This window comes from Syngnathoides biaculeatus, chromosome 10 (assembly GCF_019802595.1).
Source record: "Syngnathoides biaculeatus isolate LvHL_M chromosome 10, ASM1980259v1, whole genome shotgun sequence".
Classification (NCBI taxonomy): Eukaryota; Metazoa; Chordata; class Actinopteri; order Syngnathiformes; family Syngnathidae; genus Syngnathoides; species Syngnathoides biaculeatus.
Genome location: NC_084649.1, coordinates 80,014 through 104,246, shown reverse-complemented (window position 1 = coordinate 104,246; position 24,233 = coordinate 80,014). Strand labels below are relative to the sequence as shown.

The window sequence follows — 24,233 nt, the reverse complement described above, 5'->3', positions numbered from 1 at the left end:
CATCGGTAGTGAGAGTGACAGGGGCCCCGTGGGTCGGGTGAGCCAGCATAGCGGCACGACTCAGTGCGGCTTTCGTAGCCTCGAAGGCTTCCATCCTCTCGGCCGTCCATTCAACGTCCCGGTTGGGGGGCTTGTCTTTAAGAGCCTCATAGAGCGGGCGCATGATGTGGGCCGCCCGGCGGATGAACCGGTGGTAGAAAGTCACCATCCCCAGGATCTCCCGGAGGCCCCGAGCCGAGCGAGGTTGGGGAAAAGCGGAGACGGCCTCCACCTTTGCCGGAAGGGGGGCGGCGCCGTTCTTGTCTCTGAGGTGCCCGAGGAACTGGATAGAGGGCACCCCGAAAACACACTTCGCCGGGTTGATGATCAGGCCATGCTGCTCAAGTCTTGCGAAGAGGTCGCGGAGGTGCATCAGATGTTCATCCTCCGAGGAGCTGGCGACGAGGATGTCATCCAAATAGAGGAACACAAATGGCAAGTCCCTGAGCACAGAATCCATTAAACGCTGGAAAGATTGTGCCGCGTTTTTAAGACCAAAGGGCATCCTCAGAAACTCGAACAGTCCAAACGGAGTGATTACAGCTGTCTTGGGAACGTCTGAGGGGTGCACGGGAACCTGGTGATACCCGCGCACCAGGTCGACCTTGGAGAACAAGATTTTGCCTGCCAGGTGGGCTGAGAAGTCCTGAATGTGTGGGACAGGGTAGCGGTCGGGCGTAGTGGCGTCGTTAAGGCGGCGGTAGTCACCACACGGTCGCCACCCACCACTCGGTTTAGGGACGATGTGTAGTGGCGAGGCCCACGGGCTATCCGAGCGGCGGACGATGCCCAGACGCTCCATGTTGGCAAACTCGGACTTAGCGACTGCTAGCTTCTCGGGATCAAGCCGTCGGGCCCTCGCATGGATCGGGGGGCCCTTGGTCTCAATGTGGTGCTCGACCCCATGTTTAGTCGTGGCAGAGGAGAAAGTGGGCCGTGTCAAGGCAGGGAACTCACCAAGGAGGAGTTGGTACTTGGTGCCGTCCGATAGCGAACTGGAGAGACCACCATAAGTCGCCTCATTGCGGACGCAGGCGACCGTGGAAAAAGTCAGTGCATCCACCAGACGGCCCCTCTTAACATCCACCAGCAGCCCGTGGGCACAAAAAAAATCAGCGCCGAGGAGAGGGAATGAGACATCCGCAGTGACAAAGTCCCATGTGAAGCGCTGACTCCCGAAACACAAGTCCACAGTCCTCATGCCATAAGAGCGGATAGGGGAGCCATTAGCGGACAGTAGGGGTGGCCCATGAGTCCCGCCAGCGGCGTCCTCCGCAGTGGCCGTCAGGACGCTCCTCTGGGCGCCGGTGTCACAAAGGAATTTGCGCCCGGAAAGGTTGTCCTTGACGAACAGCAGCCGGCTCTTCGCGCCCACGCTCACGGCCGCTGCGAAGCGTGGGCTTTGGCGTTTCCCAACGCGTCGTAGTTGCAAGGGGCGCGGCACCTCTTCGCTTTCGCACCGAAACGGGCATGGAAGTAGCACAAGCCTGTGCCAGCACGGCCGTCGGTGCCGAAGGGGCCCCTGCTGGATGCCACCCCCGCGCCCGAAGGTGAGTAATGGCGCGTCGCGGCCAGCGTCTCAGGGGAGAAGCGCTGGGTTGCCAGGAAGAAACGGTCGGCCTCCTCGGCCAGGGCCCGGGGCTCAGTGATAGTACTGTTCGCGAGCGCCGTCTGAACATGCGGTGGCATTTGCCTGAGAAACAGTTCCATGAAAATGAAATTGGGCTCTTCCGTGCCCAGCAGGTTTAGCATCATTTCTATGAGTTCGGAAGGTTTGCTGTCCCCCAGTCCATTAATAGCCAACAGACGTCGGGCACGTTCCGGCCGTGAAAGTTCAAAAACCTTGAGAAGGTGAGCCTTGATCCCAGCATACTTATCTCGGGCCGGGGGAGAGGTGATGAAGTTCACTGCTCTGGCCGCCGTTGAGCTCCCGAGTGCTGAGACAACGTGGTAGTAACGCGTGGAATCATCTGAGATCCCGCGGAGGGCGAACTGAGCCTCAGTCTGTGCGAACCCCGCTGCCGCGGACGTCTCCCAAAACTCCGGCAATTTGAGGATGGCGGTTGCCATGTTCGTTTCAGTCTCGAAAACGCCGGGACTGACGTCGGGGTCACCAGTGTAGCGCCGGAGAAAAGGAGTCGGAGGCGGAGTGTCGGACACAGGAACAGAACTTGCTTTATTGTTCGACATCACCAAACTACTCGCATAACGGCGGGAACTCTATTAACCTTTCCTCCGGAAGCGCAACAACAAAAACAGTCCGTGCGGAACCCCGCACCCCAACTCGAGGTCCCGCGGGTGTATTATGTAAACACCACAAAAGCAAGAAAAGAACGCCTTGTGTACGGAATTTCTGTATAAGTTCGCTAGATGTCTAGCTTCACATAGTAACGTGTCATGAGGACAGCACAGTAAAAAGACGACCACTCAGCAGGTTCAAGCAACACAGAGCTCCAATAAATCAACTTGAGTCTATGCTCAGGAAAGAACTATCTGAAAGATTATGAGCAGCAGAATGAAGTTGACACAGAATCTAATCCAGACATCGGTGGAGCCACAGATCAGACAGGCCCTGCAGTCCAGCCGTCGCCAGAGAGGCACCAAATGTCGCTGAGACAGTAACCTTCACCTCTACACAGCACCAGGTCCAGGGCCCCCAGCAGGAGGTCGCTTTCATCATCACCGTCATCAGGTTTTTCAGCTATGAAAGCCTATGCCAAAGCTCAAGCAGCTAAAGCCCGGCTCATCTTTGCTGAAAAAGAGGCAACCGTGATGAGGCAGAGAGCAGATTTAGAGGCAAGTGCATCAAAGCAAAAGGCTGATATAGATGCCACTCTCCACATTCTGAGATGTTTAAAAGAAGTAGCAGCAGCCGAGGCTGAAGCTGCAGCCTCTGAAGAAGTGGCATGTCAGAGCGGGGAGTTAGATATGGAACCCCCAATTAAAGCTGAGCCCTTAAACGCTGCACAGTGCACCAGGGAATATGTTGAACAACAAAGTGAGCTACTCGGAACCCTTGAAAATGACAATGTATGAGACAGGCAAGTCATCAACCAACCTGTTGACCAAGTTGCAACTCTTCATTTAATCCTTTAGCTCGCACTTTCCAACCCACAAACAACAACCAACCTGAAGCAATTGGAGCACATGATTTTGCAAAGTGTCTAATTCAGAAAGAACTAGTTAGCACTGGTTTACTGCATTTTTATAACAAACCAGAAAACGTTTGTGCATGGAAACCCTCATTCACTAGTGCAACTAAGGACTTAAACATATCAGCCAGAGAGGAATTAGATGCTAAAATGATTCATGCTGTGCACACCCTTAAACCTGCTGCACGAGCAAAAATGGTTTGGAAACGTCTCGAGGAATGTTACGGCTCCTCAGAGGCCATTGAAGATGCACTCTTACAAAAGATGGAAGAATTTCCAAGACTGACAAACAAAGGTAGTGACAAGTTAAGAGAACTTGGTGACATCTTGTTAAGAGTTACAGCGTGCTAAGTCAGATGGTGCACAGGGCTTGCGTACCTGGACACAGCTCGAGGGGTGAGCCCAGTTGTTGGAAAACTTCCCTTCAACCTGCAGGAAATATGGACAACTGTAGGATCGCAATACTTCTTCTTCTTCTTCTTTTCCTTTCGGCTAGTCCTGTTAGGGGTCTCCAAACTGTGTCATCTTTTTCCATCTTAGCCTATCTCCTGCATCTTCCTCTCTAACCCCAACTGCCCTCATGTCTTCCCTCACCACATCCATAAACCTTCTCTTTGGTCTTCCTCTCGCTGTTTTGCCTGGCAGCTCCATCCTCAGCACCCTTCCACCAATATACTCACTCTCTCACCTCTGAACATGTTCAAACCATCGAAGTCTGCTCTCGCGAATCTTGTCTCCAAAACATCCATTTTTGGCTGCCCCTCTAATGAGCTCATTTCTAATCCTATCCAACCTGCTCACTCAGAGCAAGAACCTCAACATCTTCATTTCCGCTACCTCCAGTTCTGCTTCCTGTTGTTTCTTCAGTGCTACCGTCTCTAATCCGTACATCATGGCCGTACTCACCACTGTTTTGTAAACTTTGCCCTTCATCCTAGCAGAGACTCTGTCACATAACACACCAGGTACCTTCCGCCAGCTGTTCCAACCTGCTTGGACCCGTTTCTTCACTTCATTACCACACTCACCAATCGCAAAGCTACTGTGTCAGTACACAAAACAGAGATTGCAGAGGAAAAACAAGATGATTCAGAGGAAAAGAAAATAGAAGAACCAGATCAACAGTGCCTCATTCATAAAAAGCCACACCATCTTAAAAATGTAAGTAATTTAGAAACAAACCAATTTAGGAGTGTCGAGCCTTTCTCAAAGAGCATCACATCTGTTTACAGGTATTGCGTTTCAGTGCAGCATATTGCAAAAAATTCTAAGGTGGCAGCTAAGTGTGCTCAGTGTGACAGTCCCAAGCACAAATCAGCGCTTCATACAGGTCCTGTTCCTGTCCCAAAATGCTCCTTATGCCCAAAGACTGAATTTTGGTTGGGTTATAGTGGGGGAAGTATGTTTAGGTAAAGCTCACAGAACAACAGAGGTTAATGTATAAAAGAGAGCTATGTTGGAAAACAGATGCACAACTTATTTTGAACTATCTCCAAACACAATTCCAGTGAAAGAAGACTGTAGTGTTAGGCCTCATCTAAACACACTAGTAGTTGCAAACATTGCAGACTCCACAGTTCATTTTGACAAGCTAGGTCAGTCAGTGTTTGACAGAACATAGTCAGATGACAAGGTACCGTTGTCTATAGATGAGACAACTTTTCTAACACTTATGGATGGTGCAGTTAGTCAGAACAAGGAAAACAGTTGGGTTGCTCCTTTACCCTTCTGCTGTCCAAGAAGGAGGCTCACAACCAAGAGTTCAGGCCTTAAAACGTCTGAACTCACCGAAAAAGACTTTGGAAAAAGAAGCCAAAAATGAGCTAGCAAAACATCCAGTTCATGCAAAAAATGCTGGATAACAATCAAGCTGAGCTTGCTCCCCCTCTGCCAGAAGAGTGTGATGTTACGTCTCTCAACTAAGGGCTACTAAGTGGACCTGATCTTAACAACTCACTGTTCGGAGTGCTTCTGCGATTTAGAAGAGAGCCAGTTGCCATGAATGCGGATGTGCAGCAAATGTTTTATTGCTTTGAGGTGTGTGAGGACCATAGAGACTACCTCCGCAACCTCTGGTTTGAAGACAATGACATCACAAAGTCTGTAGTTGAATACTGGATGAAAGTGCATGTTTTTGGGAACAGCCCATCACCAGCTGTGGCAACTTACTGTATGCGACGAGCAGCAAAAGAGGGTGAACAAGAGCACAGTACAGATGCCAGACAGTTTGTTGAAAGACAGTTTTATGTTGACGACATGCTCACATCTGTTCCCACTCCAGAACAAGCAGTAGACATGTTAACGAGAACTAAAAACACGTTAGCAGAATCCAACCTCCATCTCCACAAAGTGGCTTCTAACTGCCACCTGGTCATGGAAGCATTTTCTGTGGAGGACCGTGCTAAAGACTTGAAAGATTTAGTCCTTGGAACACATCCTCTCCCAGTACACGGGAGTTTAGGACTCTGTTGGAACCTACAAACTGACCGTTTTACTTACCTTGTATCAAATGAGACAAAACCATTCACATGCCGGGGAGTACTGTCAAATGTCAACAGTCGGAATGACCCCTTGGGTTTTTTTGCTCGCGTTATCATGCAAGGCAAGGCACTACTAAGAGAACTGTCATCTGAGAGAGGGACAGGGATGCGCCTCGTCCTCCAGAAAAATAGGAGATGTGGGTCTCATGGAAAGACTCATTAAAAGCGCTTGAGGATCTACAAATCAAAAGGTGCTACAGTCTAGGATTGCTAAGTGCCATGGAAAGAAATGCATTGTGTATTTACTCTAGCGCATCTACTGTAACTATAGGGGTAGTAGTATTCCTGTGTTCTTTAGACAGTCAAGGTCAGTACCAGGTAGGTTTTGTGATGGGGAAGTTCAAACTTGCACTTGGAAAGTATCTCCAAGAGTAGTGCTCATGGATTTTCAACCCTCCACATGCGTCCCATATGGGAGGGTTGTGGGAACGTCTGATAGGGGTAACTAGACATATTCTCGATGCAATGTTGCTAAAAACTGTTCAAACATGTCTGACTCATTAGATTTTATGCATGTTTATGTCTGAAGTCATGGCAATTATAAATGCAAGGCCTCTCATCCCAATATCTACTGACCCAGACTGTCCAACAATACTCCGGCAATGTTGCTAATACAAAAGTCAAGCACAGCTTCTCCTCCATCTCGAAACGTCTCGGGACAGTTGTATGGAAAACAATGGAAATGTACAACAGTGAGTAGACACATTTTAGAAGAGATGGAAAGGTGAATATTTGTCTAATCTGCAGCAACGCACAAAATGGAATGAAAACCAGACCAATGTCAAAGAAGGAGATGATGTCCTGTTGAAGGATGCTCAGGCTGATGGGACTGATCGTGAAAAGTCTACCCAGCAGTGACAAGAAAGTGGAAGTACGGATTGTTACGAAGGGACTGCAAAGGTGTTCTTGAGACTTATTCAGAGATTTTGGTTTTACTTTCAGAGACTGATTGAATATTCCCTGCGATATTTCATGAATATGTTGGTATTTGAAGTGATACAATGTGATAATATCAAGGGGGGAATGTAATGTCTTTAGTTAAAATATTTGTATATTTCATAAGATAAATATGTTAGTTAAAAGGTTAGTAAAAAAAAAAGTATTTTTTTCATTTATTTATTCATTTCATGATGCGATGTGTTAAAATGTTTTAAAAGAAAAAGCGTAAGAGTGACATGTCTTGACCTGTGAAGATCATTCAGTTTTTATGTGGAGTGAGTGCACTATACCTATATAGAGGATCTTTGACCTATCTCCCGTGAAAATATGAGCATGGTGAACATTAAGTCAGAGAACAACTCACAACTTTGCTGAATGTGTTCTAAACATTTGAACCTTGGGAAACCTTTGTCTTTGTTAGTAGTGTATGTTCAAAGACATTAGGTGGAGGTCACAATTATTTTTTTCTTTGAAAACTCGATGTAAAGGAGTGATTGTTGATACAGCTATTGTTGTGTTTAGCATAAATAAGTTAGAAACCTGTACTTTGCACAATGGCACACAGTGCACAGTGAAATGTATATTTTTCTGTATCTTTCAGTTACGTTTATTAATTCATTTACCACAAGAGACCTGCATAAAAGCAAGAAAAGAATGCCTTGTGTACGCAATTTCTTCAAAAGTTTGCTGGCTGTCTAGCTTCGTATAGTAAGGTGTCTTGAGGACAGCACAAATACATTGATCGGCCACACAATTAAGTTATGGGAAAGAGTAGTGGAGGCTAAACTCAGGACAGAAGTATGGATAGCCGAAATGGACAGAAGAAGATGATACTTTTCTTGATTAAATTATATGAAAATCAGTAACACCTTCTCTTTAGACATTTTAAATGCTATTTAAAAAAAAGAAGAGATATTGTTGGTTTCTGTACTGAGCAAGCTTTCTGATAACTTTTTGAAAATAGGATGAAGATTAAGAAACTTATTCAAGTTTGTAGATATATCTTTTTTTTCAATCTCTTGTGACTTTAAATTACGTCCATTGGCTGAGATGGATCAGATGTCACAAGAGCTTCTGAGAGAGGGTTAGGGTTAGGGTTAGGGTTAGGACAACACAACAGACATCAAAAAAAGAACAAGATCAGAAGATCAAAACCACTGAACGGATTTTCGACACCACCCTCCCCACCCTTAAAGACTTGCACGCCACACAAACTAGGTCCTACTGGGTAGGATCCTTTCGGACCCTCCACATCCTGCCCACCAGCTCTTTCAGCACTTTCCATTGGGTAGGTGCTCCCGATCAATGCAAATAAAAACCAACAGGCATTCAAACTGTTTTTTCCCACCTCTTGCAATTAAGTAATTACATTCTTGATCAGCAAACCTACTATTTTCAGCCTTGTTGCGTTGTTGGGACATACCCTCAGATCCTGCTGGTCCAATCAGTCTTAGTATTAGTAATACTGTAGACAATTGCTCCGTTGCCACAACTGTCATTGCACTGGTCTATAATGGCAAACCTAACCCTTAACGGGTAAGGGCACACTTAACTTAACATAATGTGGGTGGTTGATGCATTCTAACTGCTGTAAATGCTCGAAGACTCTGCATATTTAAACAACTTTGACTCTTGTAAGAAATAGTTTCCTATAAATTGAATGTCTATTGTTCTTCATTCTTGTTAGTTTGTTTGTTCTTCTTCTCCGTACTCAACATGAAAGTCGTACCAGTGTGGCACCGATTCCCAAGGACAAATTCCTTGTGTGTTGTCACATACTTGGCCATTGTATGGAAGTAAATATGTCCCACTAGGATTTGAATTAAAAATGCCACTGAAAATTTTATGTTGTATTTTTGTATACATATTTTGACTGCATTTTAAAATTTACATTATTTCAAAGTGACCCCATTTTCAGTAGCTGTATTTTAATTTAACTTTCAATGTTAACAAATTTGGCATATTAAAAAAAAAAAAAATCAGCATTTCAAAATTCAAACACAAATTTAACCGTCTCCTGAGATTCAACTGGCTAAAATTTGCTGTCTGAAATTCAACTGGTTAAAATTCGCTGTCTGAAATTCGTCTAAATTCAGTGTAGAAATGGCAGGGTTACTTCAGGTCACAGACATTACCAAAGTCAGAACCCAACACCCAGCCAGCCCAGTTACGCTTTCTTAGTATGTGATGTCATGGGACTAAGAAAAAAATACAACATAAAATTTTCAATGGCATTTTTAAATTCAAATTCTAGTTGCACATATTTACTTCCATACCATTAAAGCTGATCCTGATGGACCTTTTATGCATATTGCAGTCACTCACATTTGACGTGCGTGACCGTGCCCGCACGCATCCGTGCTTGCAAATCTCCACAGTCGAAAATGAAAAATCACGCGTGTAAAATTTATGAGTAGAAAAAATAGATATTGAAAGACATCGCTTATTTTGTGTAGTCTTGACATTAGTTTACGTGTTTATTTCATAAATGTTGTTAACGAAACAAGCCTGCTCCAAAACAATCAGTATTCACCCAGAGTAAGGAAATGCAAGTTAACCGTACTGAGCATGGACGGAAGTTAGGCCGAAAGCGCATGTTCAGAGCTGCTTCACATACTGCAAGTGCATTTACTTCAAAAGTCATCAACATCATGAGCCATGTCAAAGGAAATTCAGTTACACCAAGGGTGTTCATTGTGTCGATTGCGAGGCAGTGTGACGGCGTGCCTCCCCTCCCGAAAAAAAAAAGAAGTTAAACTATCATCCACCTCGTAGTGTGGCAATAAAGGCGCGTTCAAGCAAGCCGGCATGCTATTTATGACAGGCCCGTGATGCGTGACACCCCCCCCCCCCCCCACACACACACACACAATACATAACGATTGCTGACAGGAATGTTTGAAACAATGTATCGCCAGCATGTTGCCAGTAACGCCGATTATGTTGAACTAAATTTTCAGCATCTTCAAAACATTGCGCGTATAGACCGGTCATGTTTATTCCTTGACAGGCCAATTTAAGTTTTCTTCAGATAAAGTTTGTCAGATCAATAATTTTTTTCTTGATGAAAAATTTTAAATACCGTTTTATATCATGTTCTACTAATATCAGTTGAAATTGGAAATGATCATTTCTGAGTTGTATCTGCTGGAAGGTAGCTCGTTGTTCCTTTGTGCCAAAATGCCAGCTTGTTGTATTGCTGGATATTGCTCGAACACTCGGGAGGATGGATTCGCTCTTCATACTTTTTCAAAAGATCCGGTTCATCATGAAAAATGGATTGCACAGGTGCAAAGAACGAGACCTCGGTGGGTTCCAAATGATAGGTTGGTGTGTATACAGCTACTAAAAAAAAACAGTAGTTGGGGGAGGGCGGGGAATCCGTAAATCAGGGGTGCTAAATGTGTCTGTGCGCATCGGATGGCTTCTGTGCAGCAGCAGCTGACGACGGCCTCCGCAGGCCTCCGCAGGCCTTGTGGATCACCACCGGCCTTGCTGACAAGGCCGAGCCGGCCTTGTGAATCGCAATCGGCAATTGTCGACAAGGCCGGATCGGCTGGGGAGGCGGTTTGGCCGCGGTGTCGTCGTCGCTCGTGGACAGGGAAGCAGTTTGGCTGCGCCGTTATCATCACTCGCGGGCAGCGTTTTTATCATCGCCGCGCGGAGGTGGTTTGGCTGTGATCCGCATATCATCTAAATATGGCTCAAAACGATAAGGTAATATTGATTGCCTTGGTCACTTCACTCAGTTGTGAGATGTTCTCTTATTCAAAAACAGCTTCCGTGTCTGAAGGGGCATGTCCCACAGTACGGGCCACAGTGTGTTTTCAATGGCGAATGTCCAGGGTGATGTCACGGGCAGTAGATGCAGCCAATATGGCGACCACTTGGATGTCGTATAACACTTCCGCAACTTTGCGCATGGATGACGTGCTCTCCGCTCATTTCTTTTATTTTAGTCATTGAGGTGAATAATATTATATGTATTTTTCATTACAATATCTTATTTTAGAATGTTTATACGGATGACACTTGGGCTTTAATGGAATGTGTCTCCCACAAGATGGCCATAACCCCATTACCATAACCTTTTTACCATGTTATAGGAAGAAAGCAGTGAATCACATGATACGCTGGACTTGACATCACCAAATTTTCCAAAAGAATAGACTGACAAAGGGTATGTCTTCTCTTCTTCTCATCATGTATATTTTTTTTATTTACATATTTAAATGAGTAAGTTTGTTCTCTTCTCAGCAGTAAAAAATGGTAAACAGCTAGCTTCTATTCCTGAGAGAATGCAAACATTTGTCATGAACGGGACTCGAGGGCGAACCCAAATGCACGACTTGGGTGAGAGGCAACTGGTAAGGAGAAAGTCTTTATTCGTTCCAGAGTCGGTACCCGGGGAGTCAGTCACCACAAACAGCAGGAACAGGAGCGACAGGCGTTTGTCGGTACACGGAAGGTTGGCGTCAGGAATATGGGAGTGCGGGAACGAGGCATGCGAGGTGATGATCTGGCGAGGATCAGTCGTCCACTATCGTCGGTCTCCTGGGACACGCCTAGCCAGGGCAGGAACGGCAGGGCCATGACAACATTAGTATGAATTTGCAACCCTGTTACTGTGATGAGTATTTATATATTATTGTTATAATCTTCATAAGAGTTTATTTTCTTTTAACCATGAAGAGTGTCTGCATTTTTAATGAAGATCGACAAAAATATCACAGGCAGTTTAATATAGACAGAGTGAGTTATTCACCATTGCTGCATTTGTGTTGAACAGCTAAAGGGTCCTCAGGAAGGGGTTTTCTGCATCGCTGTCCGATCCACTTCTTCACGGCTCATCGCATTCGGCAGGTGTGGCTTATAACGGAGCTGAGCCGTGCTGCTTTAGAGGGTTGTTCATAGACACCGCAGTACTGAGCAACACAGTCGAGCCGGGGCACTTTATGCGCACACGCGGCTGAATGAGGCATTCTCGGCTGGGTTCGTCAGAGCCCGCCAACGCCACCCCCCCACCCAACCCCCCGCAAAGTCCAACGTGCAGCCATGCAGAAGCAGTGACTGCCGAACGCAGCGCCTCAGCCAGTGTGGCTGATTTTCGGCGCCGTGGTGGCATATAATGGAGCCGAGCCGTGCTGCTTTTAGGGGGATGTACAAAGCCGCCGCAGTACTTGTTGAACACCGTCGAGCCGAGGCACATTACTGCCTATCTGTTATTTGGAACCCACAAAGCTCTTGTCCTCTGCACCCGTGCAATCCATTTTTCACAACTAACCAGGTCTCTTGCAAACTTATGAAGGCTAAATCCATTCTCCCGAGTGTTCAAGCAATGTCTAGCAATGCAATTAGCCGGCATTTTGGCTAACACAAAGGAACAACGAGCTACCTTCCTGGAAGTAAAACTAATGGAAACAAACGAGTCCACTGCTGTCCTTTACGTCACTTCCTGCTTCCTCTCGAAAACAAATCCCTCGAGACGATTTTCATGGCGGGAGTTACAAAAAGCTGTATACGTCAAAATCATGTTCAGTGGTGAAAAAACGCATGGACCCATATTGGCTGACGTTTTTTCATTAATATACTAAAAATCATCCATTTCATGGCAGGAGCCCTTTAAATTCCCTGTAGTGGTAAAACATGGGCCAAATCAGTTTAGCTTTTGACATAAATCGGAGTCGCACACTCTCATCTCTAAAATGAGGCTTTTTTCAATTATGTGACAACACAGACTTAGCTATATTAATTGAACTGAGCTGTCCAGATAGGTGCGTTGTTAATTACGATCAAATGACAAATGTCAATAAAGTGCAACAATAAAGAGGATCTGTGAAAGAAACACAGGGTTTTATAATGCAAGTCCAAAGTGTTTAAAAGCCACAATCAGCTGTGTGCTTGTCTTTACTCCAAGATTTTCATTTAACACAAAAGAACGTGAAAGTGAATAAGCGCATCATCTAATGGATTGTTCTGTGTTCCCTTTCATTGGTCAGTTAAAAGTGAGCCAAGCTGTGCAGCGGAATATAGCCGAACAAAGATTGGGTGTAGTGAACAGTCACTTACCTGGTCCGATGCAGGCATTCATAATGAGGAGGTGGGGATGTCAGTAGAGGAAGGGGGAGGATGCAGGTTGGTTGGGGATTTGGGGGGCTCTGGGGCACACTGGGCTGGAGTGAAATGAAGGTAGCCATAAAAAGAAAGACAACGCAGCGAAAAACATGAGCAAATCAAAGAGGTGCACAGCTGAAAAAGGATTCCACTCCATTTTTGTGATATGCACACACCAACAATCTTGGGGCTGTGTCAGTTAATATGGTGTTTATACATCTGATTTAAACAATTCTCAGACACTTTAAGAACACATTCAAGGTGCAGTGATTACTGGTTTCCCACAAATCATTCATGATCACAAGCCATTTTCTGAGGCTGTCATGTCACATGTTGTGCCAGTTTTTTTTTTTTTTTATGTAGTGAGATTTAAAAGTGTGCTTGCAGCAGAAAAGTAGAAGCTACCCTCGTTCAGCATGTTATAAAGATATGAAGAACTTCTACCCTGATTGGTAGGGCAAGATATTCAACAACTTTACATGCCTCCACTAGAAGGCCCTTTTTGGCAAAAGTCTTTGAGCTAATTAAAAGGTACAAAAGCATGGTGTCAATCTACGTGTAAAAGTAGCTCCTAAAAATATTATCAACTCATCGAATTTATGCAACATTAAAAACAATACAACATGGGTTATTGATGATTCTTTTAATGCAATGCCACTTGCCTGCGGTCCATAACTCATGTACAGATGAAACTTTAAAAAGCTTGTTTTGCATGTCATATATTTCAAAATCAAACATAGTATAACATATGATCGCTTGCTACTTACTTAAGTTTTGGCATATGCATAATCTTGATGGAGAGCAGTCATTAGAATTAGTTTAGTGGGAAGTGTGTCCTCACCTGAGAGAAGGCGGCTGCGACGAGAGGCTTCAGCAGCCAGAGCACAAGAGATCTCAATGCGCTTCTCCTGCTCCTGCAATTGCTTTTGGGAATTGACTGAGGCTCCACCCTCTGCAGGGCCATCCAAGACAGGAACAACATTTTGCAGGCTGACATATGTGAGCAAAGTGAGAACAAAAAGACAGTTAAGAGGAACTGAAATGTACTATGTACTATGTGTGTGTGTCACAATGTTGCTGCACTATACAGTGATGAAAATAAGTATTTGAACACCCTGCTATATTGCAAGTTCTCTTAGAAATCATGGAGGGGTCTGAAATTTTCATCGTAGGTGCATGTCCACTGTGAGAGGGATAATCTAGAAAGAAAAATCCAGAAATCACAATTTATGATTTTTTTTTAAACTATTTATTTGTGTGATACAGCTGCAAATAAGTATTTGAACACCTCTCTATCAGATAGAATTCTGACCCTCAAAGACCTGTTAGTCCACCTTTAAAAGTCCACCTCCACTCCATGCATTATCCTGAATCGCATGCACCTGTGTAAGGTCATTAGCTGCATAAAGACACCTGTCCACCCCATACAATCAGTAAAACTCAAACTTGTAACAAGGCCAAGAGCTGTCCAAAGTCAACAGAGACAAAATTGTACAACTCCACACGGCTGGAAATGGCTGCGGAGAAATTGCCAAGCAGCTTGGTGAAAAAGGTCCACTGTTGGAGCGATCATTAGAAAATGGAAAAAGCTAAACATGACGGTCAATCTCAATTGGTGTGGAGCACCATGCAAGATGTCACCTCGTGGGGTCTCAATGATTCTTAGAAAGGTGAGGAATCACCCAAGGATTATACGACAGGACTTGGTCAATGACCTGAAAAGAGCTGGGAACACCGATTCAAAGGTGACTGTTGTAATACACTAAGACGTCATGGTTTGAAATCATACATGGCACGGAAGGTTCCCCCGCTGAAAATAGCACGTGAAGTGCCGTCCTGAGTTTGCCAATGACCATTTGGATGATACAGAGGAGTCATGGGAGAAAGTTTTATGGTCAGATGAGACCAAAATGGAACTTTTTGGTCATAATTCCATTAACAGTGTTTGGAGCACCATCCCTACTGTGAAGCATGGGGGTGGTAGCATCATGCTTTTCTGTTTTTCTCCACATGGGACAGACTAACTGCACTGTATTCAGTAGAGGATGACCATGGCCATGTATTGTGAGACTTTGGGGAACAACCTCTTTCCTTCAGTCAGAGCACTGAATATGTGTCGTAGCTGCGTTTTCAACATGACAATGACCAAATGCACACAGCCAGGAAAACCAAGGAGTGCCTCTGTAAGAAGCATCTCAAGTTTTTGGTGTGGCCTAGCCAATCTCCAGACCCAAGCACAATAGAAAATCTTTGGAGGGAGCTGAAATGCTGTGTTTCTCAGCAACAGCCCAGAAACCTGTCTGATCTAGAGAAGATCTATGTGGAGGAGTGGGCCAAAATCCCTCTTGCAGAGTATGCAAACCTGGCGAACAACTACAGGAAATGTTTGACCTCTGTAATTGCAAACAAAGGCTTTTGTACCAAATATTAAGATTGTTTTTTTCAGGTGTTCAAATACTTATTTGCAGCTGTATCACACCCAGAAATCATTGAAAAAATCATACATTGTGAATTCTGGATTTTTCTTTTTAGATGATCTCTCTCACAGTGGACATGCACCAACGATAAAAATTTCAGACCACTCCATGTTTTCTAAGTAGGAGAACTTGCAATATAGCAGGGTGTTCAAATACTTATTTTCTTCTCTGTATCTATATTTTAAACCTCTTATTTTCATTCCGTGATCTTGAATGGGTACCCAGCATGGCTGCACGATTTATTGTTTGATCATCATCTTGCATGCGCGTCCAAACTAGTCCCATCGCAAGGTCTTGCGACGTTGGGACAAAAAAAACAAACAAAAAAAAAAAAAAACGGGTACTCAATATGTACTGCACGCTTCATTCCATCAGTCAAAATCTTAGTGTCATGTCATATGTATTTGTATAGCCTTAACAACACTCATGGAGCAGTCATGGTGTTGTCCCTCGGTGCATATTGGCACTTTACAATTCACAAGCAGGCAACATCACATTCTGTAGCTAGCCAGTGCTAGCATTAACGTATACATGAATATGCCAGTGTTCTGTCTCGTCAGGATCTTAAGTTTCAGTAAACATTATTTAGCGTGCACCGATAAATGTTCACAATGGTGAGCAATGGAGGCAATGCGTTGTTGCAATACTGGTCTGGTGATACAGTTTGTCAGAGGGTTCTCCTTTATATGTCACAATACATGTAAAATAATCCCAAACAATCAAATATGATAGACTTTTCATTTTGATGTCATAGAGCCAAATATTTGGTTGTGGATTATTGTCCCAATAAAAGGAGTTTTGCCATTCTTGACAAAATATTTCAGTGTTAATGTGTTAATTATTATTCAGTATAGCTGGACGTGAAAAAAAAAGATTTTAACTTTATTGAAAATGCTCAATACAACTGTGTAATACAACAACAGAGGGAAACTTAATACCAGTAAGACTGTTATTCTATATTTTATCACATTGCAATATACAGTATATACGCAGGGTTAAAAAAAATAATAATAATTTGCCCCCAATATTATGCAGCCCTACTATCTGGTTTTTTTTCATGGCAAGCAGAGGTATGTGGATGTGTTTTTTTGTTGTGGGAATTTCAAATTAATATTTAAAGTATGTATGTTATAAACATACTTGGATTTGGCAATTAAGGTCTTGATCCGCTCAAGTTTCTTCTGCTTTTCCTTCTGCTCCTCGGGGCTTAGAGGGGTGTTATCTTCTATATTCAAGTAGCGGTCTGGGATAACAACCTTTTCAGGAGCCATTAGCTAAGAGTTACAATATAATATATCATAATAAGTACAATACCATAATCACACATTAGTTTAATTCATGCAAGGCAGATATTTGCGCTGTACACCAAAGCGAACGTAAACATTTTCATCACGTAACTAATACTGTGTAGGTTGAATGTATATCACTTCAGTGTGAACAATTGCAATACACTTGCACAACTACTAGTAAGAATATTGAGAAGTATTTTTCATAGGCAATAAAAAAGACCATATATGTAATGTCATTTTTTTTAATAATAAAAATAATGCATTGAACTAGTAAAAAAAAAAAAAGTAAATATGTGGCATTACCTCTTTGTTAATGTCAAGGTCAAAGTGTTCTGGTTCAACCTGTAAACGTCTCAAGCGGGCAATTTCTTCATGAGGTGACTCCAGTCCCTGTCCTCTTACTGCTGCCTCTAAGTCCTTGATGTCAATCTCATGAGCTGTTTGCCGGCGTCGAATCTGAACACATTGTCATTAATATAGCTGATGAAATAAGTATTCGATGTGTCACCATTTCTCTCACTAAATATACTTCCAAAGGTTGACCTGAAAATTTCACCAGAAGTTTGGAAAAACACATACATACATTCAACGAAAATAGAAGAAATAAACTCAGAAATGTGGTTGGGGGTCTGGTTTTGTGGTCCCAGTATTCCATCTCTTCTTTTTGCCGATTATGTGTGATCTCCAGTTTTCAGTGAAGTGGTTCGCAGCTAAGTGTGGAGCAGTTGGGAGGAAAATCACCACCTCCAAATCTGATTTCAATAGTCCTCAGTCGGAAAAGGGTGGATTGCCACGGTGGGTATGATATCCTGCCCCAAGTGGAGGAGTTAAAGTATCTTGGGGTCTTGTTCATGAGGGAGGGCAGAATGGAATACGAAATTGACAGGCAGACCGGTGTGGTATCTGCAGTGATGGTGTCCAGGCTATCCCATAGAGACAGGTTGAGAACCTAAGTCATTCAGGAAGGCCTCGGAGTTGACCCGCTGCTCCTCTGCATTGAGAGGGGCCATTGGACGGGGCTTGGTCATCTAATTAGGATGTCTCTTGGACACCTCCCTGGAAGGTGTTCTGGGCATGTCCCACCAGGAGCAGACCCCGAAGGTGGCCCAGGACACACTGTCGAGAATATGTCTCTCGGCTGTTCTGAAAATACACAGGAGCACTGGATAAAGTGGCTTTGGAGAGGGAAGTTTGGGCTTCGCTGCTAAAGCGACTGCCCTGAAGAACTGACCTTGGATAAGTGGAAGAAAATAGATGGTCTTATCCAGATTATGTTTTAGGTTCTTTCACTGAATTTCAATAAAATTCTGATCAGGGCTCTTTAGAGTAGTCTTAATATTTGTTCTTAAACTTTATTGGGTATTTTTAGTTGTGTGTTTTGGGTTGTTATCCAGTTCTGATCTGGAGATAATACCAAGCTTTCAGACTGGGCAGCACATTTTGCTCTTGAATGCCTTGTAGCCATAAGATAAAGCAAAGCAGTCCAAGAAGATGACTGAGCTTCCTCCACATTTCACAGTTGGTAATGTTTTTTGTACATATGCCACAGGCAAAATTATTGTATATACCACTCCGTAGCATGCTGGGGACTGCCCGCCTGAAAGATTAAGACTCCTCCTTTTGTCCCGTACAGAGCTGCTCTGGTTGCGACGGATCCTTTCATTTTGTTCCTCCACACTCATCTTGGCCCTTAGCTCAACAGGAAACACAGCACTCTTTGGACGCTCCTGAAGCAGAATGAAAACACATGAGAGCTCCACTTGAATATTGACATCCCAAAGCTCGCAATTATTTTTATTGTATCAATGCAATTACGAGTGTTGAACTCAGAAATAATTCAGAGTACTATGCTATAAGAATTATTTAATACTGTTTTATTTGGAAGTGCTGAGACCATATTAATTTGAGGATGCATCATCCATCCATCCATCCATCCATTATCTGCCACTTTTCCGGGTCGGGTCGCGGGGGGAGTAGCTTCCATAGGGATACCCAGACTTCCCTCTCCCCACCCAGGTGTTCCCAAGCTAGCTGAGGGACATAGTCTTTCAGCATGTCCTGGGTCGTCCTCGGGGTCTCTTTCTGGTGGGACATGCCCGGAAAACCTCACCAGGGAGGCGTCCGGGAGGCATCCGAATCAGATTCCCCAGCCACCTCATCTGGCTCCTCTCAATGCAGAGGAGTAGCGGCTCGACACTGAGGGAGAGCCTGCGGAGGAAACTCATTTCAGCCGCTTGTATCCGGGATCTTGTTCTTTCAGTCATGACCCACAGCTCATGCCCATAGGTGAGGGTAGGAACGTAGATTGACTGGTAAATTGAGAGCTTCGCCTTTTGACTTAGCTCCCTCTTCACCACAACGGACCGACTTAAAGTCCGCATCACTGCAGACGCTGCACCGATCTGTCTGTCGATCTCCCGCTCCATTCTTCCCACACTCAACAAGACCCCGAGATACTTGAACTCCTCCACTTGGGGAAGGATCTCATCCCCCACCTGGAGAGGGCACGCCACCCTTTTCTGACTGAGGACCATAGTCTTGGATTTGGATGTGCTGATTCTCATCCCGGCCGCTTCACACTTGGCTGCGAATTGCTCGAGTGAGAGCTGGAGATCACGGCTTGATGAAGCCAACAGAACCACATCATCTGTAAAGAGCACAGATGTGATGCTGAGGCCACCAAACCATCCATTCTGTCCATAAAAGTTATGAACAAAGGTAATCAGCCTTGGCGGAGTCCAACTCTCACCGGAAACAAGTCAGACTTATAGCCGGCAATGCGTACGAAACTCTGACAGCGGTCCTACAGGGACCAAACAGCTCATATCAGGGGATTCGGTACCCCATACTGCTGAAGAACCCCCACAGGACTCCCCGAGGGACACGGTCGAATGCCCTCTCGAAGTCCACAAACACATGTAGACTGGTTGGGCGAACTCCCACGCACCATTGAGGACCCTGCCAAGGGTGTAAAGCTGGTCCACTGTTCCACAGCAAGGACGAAAACCACATTGCTCCTCCTTAATCCGAGACTCGACTTCCCGACGGAACCTTCTCTCCAGTACCCCTGAGTAGACCTTACCATGGAGGCTGAGGAGTGTGATCCCTCTATAGTTGGAGCACACCCTCCAGTCACCCTTATATAAAAGGGGGACCACCACCCAGTCTACCAATCCAGAGGCACTGTCCCCGATGTTCATGCGATGTTGCAGAGGCGTTTCAACCAGGACAGCCCCACAACATCCCGAGCATTTAGGAACTCCGGGCGAATCTCATCCACTCCCGGGGCCCTAGCACAAAGGAGCTTTTTAACCACCTCGGTGACTTCAACCCCGGAGATAGAAAAGTCCACCTCACAGCACCCAGACTCAGCTTCCTCGTGGGAAGGCATGTTGGTGGAATTGAAGAGGTCTTTGAAGTATTCTCCCCACCGACTCACAACATCCTGAGTTGAGGTCAGCAGCACCCCGTCCCCACTATACACAGTGTTGACGATGCACTGCTTCCCCCTCCTGAGACGCCGGACCTTGGAACAGAATTTCCTCGATGCCGTCCTGAAGTTGTTCTCCATGGCCTCACTGAACTCCTCCCATGCCTGGGATTTTGCCTCAGTGACCACCAAAGCTGCATTCTGCTTGGCCAGCCAATACCTATCTGCTGCGTCGGGAGTTCCACAGGCCAGAAATACCCGATAGGACTCCTTCTAAAGCTTGACAAGATCCCTTACTGTTGGTGTCCACCAACGTGTTCGTGGGTGTTTGGCACGACAGGCACTGACCACCTTAGGGCCACAGCTCCGGTCGCCCACCTCAGCAATGGAGGCACGGATCATCGTCCACTTGGATTCAATGTCCCCTGCCTCCTCTGAGACGTGAGCAAAGTTCTTTCGAAGGTGGAAGTTAAAATTCCTTCTGACTGGGGATCTGCCAACCGTTCCCAGCAGACCCTCACAATAAGTTTGGGCATCCGACGTTGGACTGGCATCTTCCCCCACCATCAGAACCAACTCACCACCAGGTGGTGATCAATTGACAGCTCCGCTCCTCTCTTCACCCGAGTGTCCAAGACATGCGGTCGCAAGTCTTATGACACGACCACAAAGTCGATCATTGGATTGCGACCTTGGGTGTCCTGGTGCCAAGTAGACATGTGAACACCCTATAGCTGAACATTGTGTTTGTAATGGACAGTCCGTGATGAGCACAGAAGTCCAATAACAGAACACCACTCGAGTTCTGTTCAGTGGGGCCATTCTTCCCAATCACGCCCTTCCAGGTCTCACTGTCCCCCAGCAGAATGATGGAGTCGCCAGAAGGGGCGCTCTCCAGGACTCCCTCTAATGACTCCAAAAACAGTGGGTACTCTAAACTGCTGCTTGGTGCATAAGCACAAACAGTCAGGACCTGTCCCCCTAGGTGCAGGCGGAGGGAGGCTACCTAGGTAACCTCTGACTTACATACGTGGATCTTTTGTCATACGTTCTGAGAGGATTACGTCCCCCAACTAAAGTTTTTTTTTTTTTTTTTAGTAGCTCTAGACACAGCTACCCGTCATTTGGAACCCACGAAGCTCTCGTTCTTTCCATCTGTGCAAACATATAAAGACTAAATCCATCCTCCCGAGTGTTCGAACAATATCAAGCAATACAATGAGACGGAACTTTGGCTAACACGGATGAACAAAGAACTACCTTCAAGCAGGTAAAACTAGTATAAACACATGAGCCCGCCTGAGTTTGCTCCTGCTGTTAACGTCACTTCCTGCGACTTCTCCAAAACAAATCACTCCAGAGGATTTTCATGGCAGGAGTTACAAAAAGCCATATACCTCAAAATCATGTTTTGTGGTGGAAAAAAACAAATGGGTCCATTCCGGCTGCCTTTTTTTAAATTAAAAACATACTAAAAATCATGCATTTCATGTCTATGGGGCTTTAAGGGTAACTAAAAATGACATTTTTCCTTTACGGAACGAACACATACCTGTTGAGATGCAGTTTTCACAAATCTACAGTATTTTGCTTTTATACACATTCACGTACAACTGAAATTATCCACCTTGATGAAAATGGAAAAAAAAAAGAATTGGGATAATTTGCTTTGGGTGAAATTTCAGTTGAAATGTTCTTTAACAGCTGAATGAACAATATTCAGGGGTGCTTATTTATAATGAAGGTCTATCACTTCTTTGCCTTTCTGTGACTTCTCGTCTCTCTGTATCTCTTTTACAATCAGATAATGACCATCTGTGACACTCAAAATTCAGCGGCCAAATACTGAGACATTGAATAGTTGGGCGTGTGAATTCAATAATTTAAAGTAGGTCTGATAGTTTCATGTGTTAAGGTTATAGGTAATATAATTTTGGTTTATACACAGTGCAAGGAATTTTCCTTCGTTATGCTACATACCCCCTGGACGTGTTTTGGGAGCCGTGATTACATAGATAGTCCATCCAGGGTAGTATGAATGACAAGCATGATGACGAAATTTGAAAATTCACTTCCTTCGCCCAAACACTCTAAGCTGAGACAGCTGAACGTGTCTGGTGTGACGGTCTGAGCGCTCAGACCGTCACACCAGCCATAGTTTCCCCAAAGCCTGCTGTATAGTATGATGCCAACACTTCTCAAATGAAACGGTGGGTTAAAGTCAACACATTGTTGTAGTGATGAAGCCCATGTCAGTTCATTGAATGTAAAATCAATCCATCAATTTTCTGTACTATTTACACACAAGGGGGGCTACACTCCAATTACAGCCAATTGAAGGTCAACAGTAAAAATTAAAATGAGAAAATTTCATTACTGGCCATCAATCTTAAAATAAGTCAGAGAAGCAAAGCAAAGCAAATTTATCTGTATAGCGCATTTCATACACGAGATAAACTCATTATGCTTTACATAAATAAAGGCATTTGAAAACAAAGAGATAAAACCTTTAAAATGGCATAAAAACAATAAAAATGACAAACAAAATATTAAAAAAGACAATTAAAACCGCATACAGTGCAAGTAATATGATCAAAAAGTGTATATATTCTAAAAAGCATGAGTAAAAAGAAGCGATTTCAACCTGGATATCAGAACAGTCGCACGTGGGACTGACCTCACCTCTGTTGGGAACTTATTCCATTTGTGTTCAGCATAATACCTAAATGCTGCTTCACCATGTTTGCTTTGGACTCTGCGCTCCACTATTTGACCTGAGTCAGTCCATCTCAGAGGTCTACTGGGTTTGTATTCCGTAAGCATTGCTTTCATGCATTCAGGACCTAAATCATTTCATGATTTATAGACCAGTAGCAGAACCTTAAAATCTATTCTAAAGCTGACTCGAAGCCAGTGCAATGACTTTAGGATTGGAGTTATATCCTCTGACCGCTTTGTTTTGGTCAGAACGTGAGCTTCAGCATTCATCTCATTTGCAGCTGTATCACACAAATAAATCGTCAAAAAAATCATACATTGTGATTTCTGGATCTTTCTTTTTAGATTATCTCTTGCACAGTGGAAATGCACTTACGATGAAAATTTCAGACCCCCCTACTTATTTTCTTCACTGTATGTAGCAGACGCTTACTGGGAAATGTGTTGTGCAATATTGGCTCATGCGATTATGCAAGGCACACAAACATACATTTACACATAAAGAATTAAAAAGGTAAAATAGTCTGGGCACCCCTGTTCCACGAGGGGGGAGGTCAGATACATTGAGTTTACTTTCACTATTCTGTTTCTACTCTGCTTCAGCTCTGAACATTTCAACCACTAGAAGTGGACCAAAGATAAGAAATGTCAACCAGGAATGCTGAGCAGTGATTCTGCCACTTTAGGAAAGAGAGACGTAACTACCCAACTGAGTAACCAGACTATAGTTACACAGGGGGTTATGGCATTTTCTTAGCTACGAATGACTGTGGGCTAATGAATTTAAGGTGACTCTCCAATCTCCATCCATTTAGAAGCATTGTGTAGATCATACAACTTGCAGATATGTGAACAGTGGAAAGAAAGTGATTGGAAGGTGATTGTTGAATATAGTATTTGGTTATTAAACTGCTGAGCATAGGGCCACAGAAGATGAGTGATTAATCAGACACAGTGATCCATCCATCCATTACTATACCACTAGTCCTGTTCAAGGTCATGAGGAGCTAGAGTCTATCCCCTCTGACTTCAAGTGAAAGGCGGATTACAGCCTGGACTGGTCGCCAGTCAGTAGCAGTGAACAGATACATTACTACTTTTAGAAGGTACTGTTTTTGTTCATATCCTTCTAACTTCTCACTGTGCACAGCAAAAGATGACGCAGTCATTTTTTTCTGGAAAAAAAAGATGACACTAAATATGGAATGAAATATCAAACTGAACCACGTTTTTTTTGTATCATTTGGGCCCCTAGTATTTACCTAATGGCCAGTGAGACTCAAAAACATATTCCTACCCAACTGTATTGTTTCCAATAGAATTCATGGATAGATTTCCAGACAACAGGTTGTATTTGTGGTTCTGAGGAAAACATTGCTTTCATGACTGATAGTCTTGGTTGACCTACCCTAGAAATCCCATTAGGCGTTCTCCCATTAAAATGGGAAACTCCAGTAGACCAGGTAGGTGAGTCGTCAGCAGGTGACTTGGTTCTTGGAGGGACAATACCAACTGAAAGCAGTATGAGGTTTGGT

General features: G+C 44.3%; 1 protein-coding gene across 12 annotated transcripts in view; it reads right to left on the bottom strand.

The window, feature by feature from the left end:
* plekha6 (pleckstrin homology domain containing, family A member 6) overlaps positions 1-24,233 on the bottom strand; it is a 94,209-nt gene that overhangs the window by 8,720 nt on the left and 61,256 nt on the right. For 5 of the 12 annotated variants that reach the window (XM_061833246.1, XM_061833239.1, XM_061833245.1 and 2 more), the window contains 7 exons: positions 24,107-24,210; positions 18,119-18,277; positions 16,854-17,006; positions 16,402-16,535; positions 13,626-13,774; positions 12,740-12,843; positions 10,893-11,235 (listed from right to left, as the gene is read on the bottom strand). In XM_061833246.1, the coding sequence (XP_061689230.1) occupies positions 12,758-12,843; positions 13,626-13,774; positions 16,402-16,535; positions 16,854-17,006; positions 18,119-18,277; positions 24,107-24,210 (785 nt within the window). In that variant the 3' untranslated portion in view covers positions 10,893-11,235; positions 12,740-12,757. Of the gene's footprint in view, positions 1-10,892; positions 11,236-12,739; positions 12,844-13,625; positions 13,775-16,401; positions 16,536-16,853; positions 17,007-18,118; positions 18,278-24,106; positions 24,211-24,233 lie in introns of those variants that run through there. The other 7 variants (XM_061833240.1, XM_061833251.1, XM_061833242.1 and 4 more) reach the window with 6 other exon arrangements.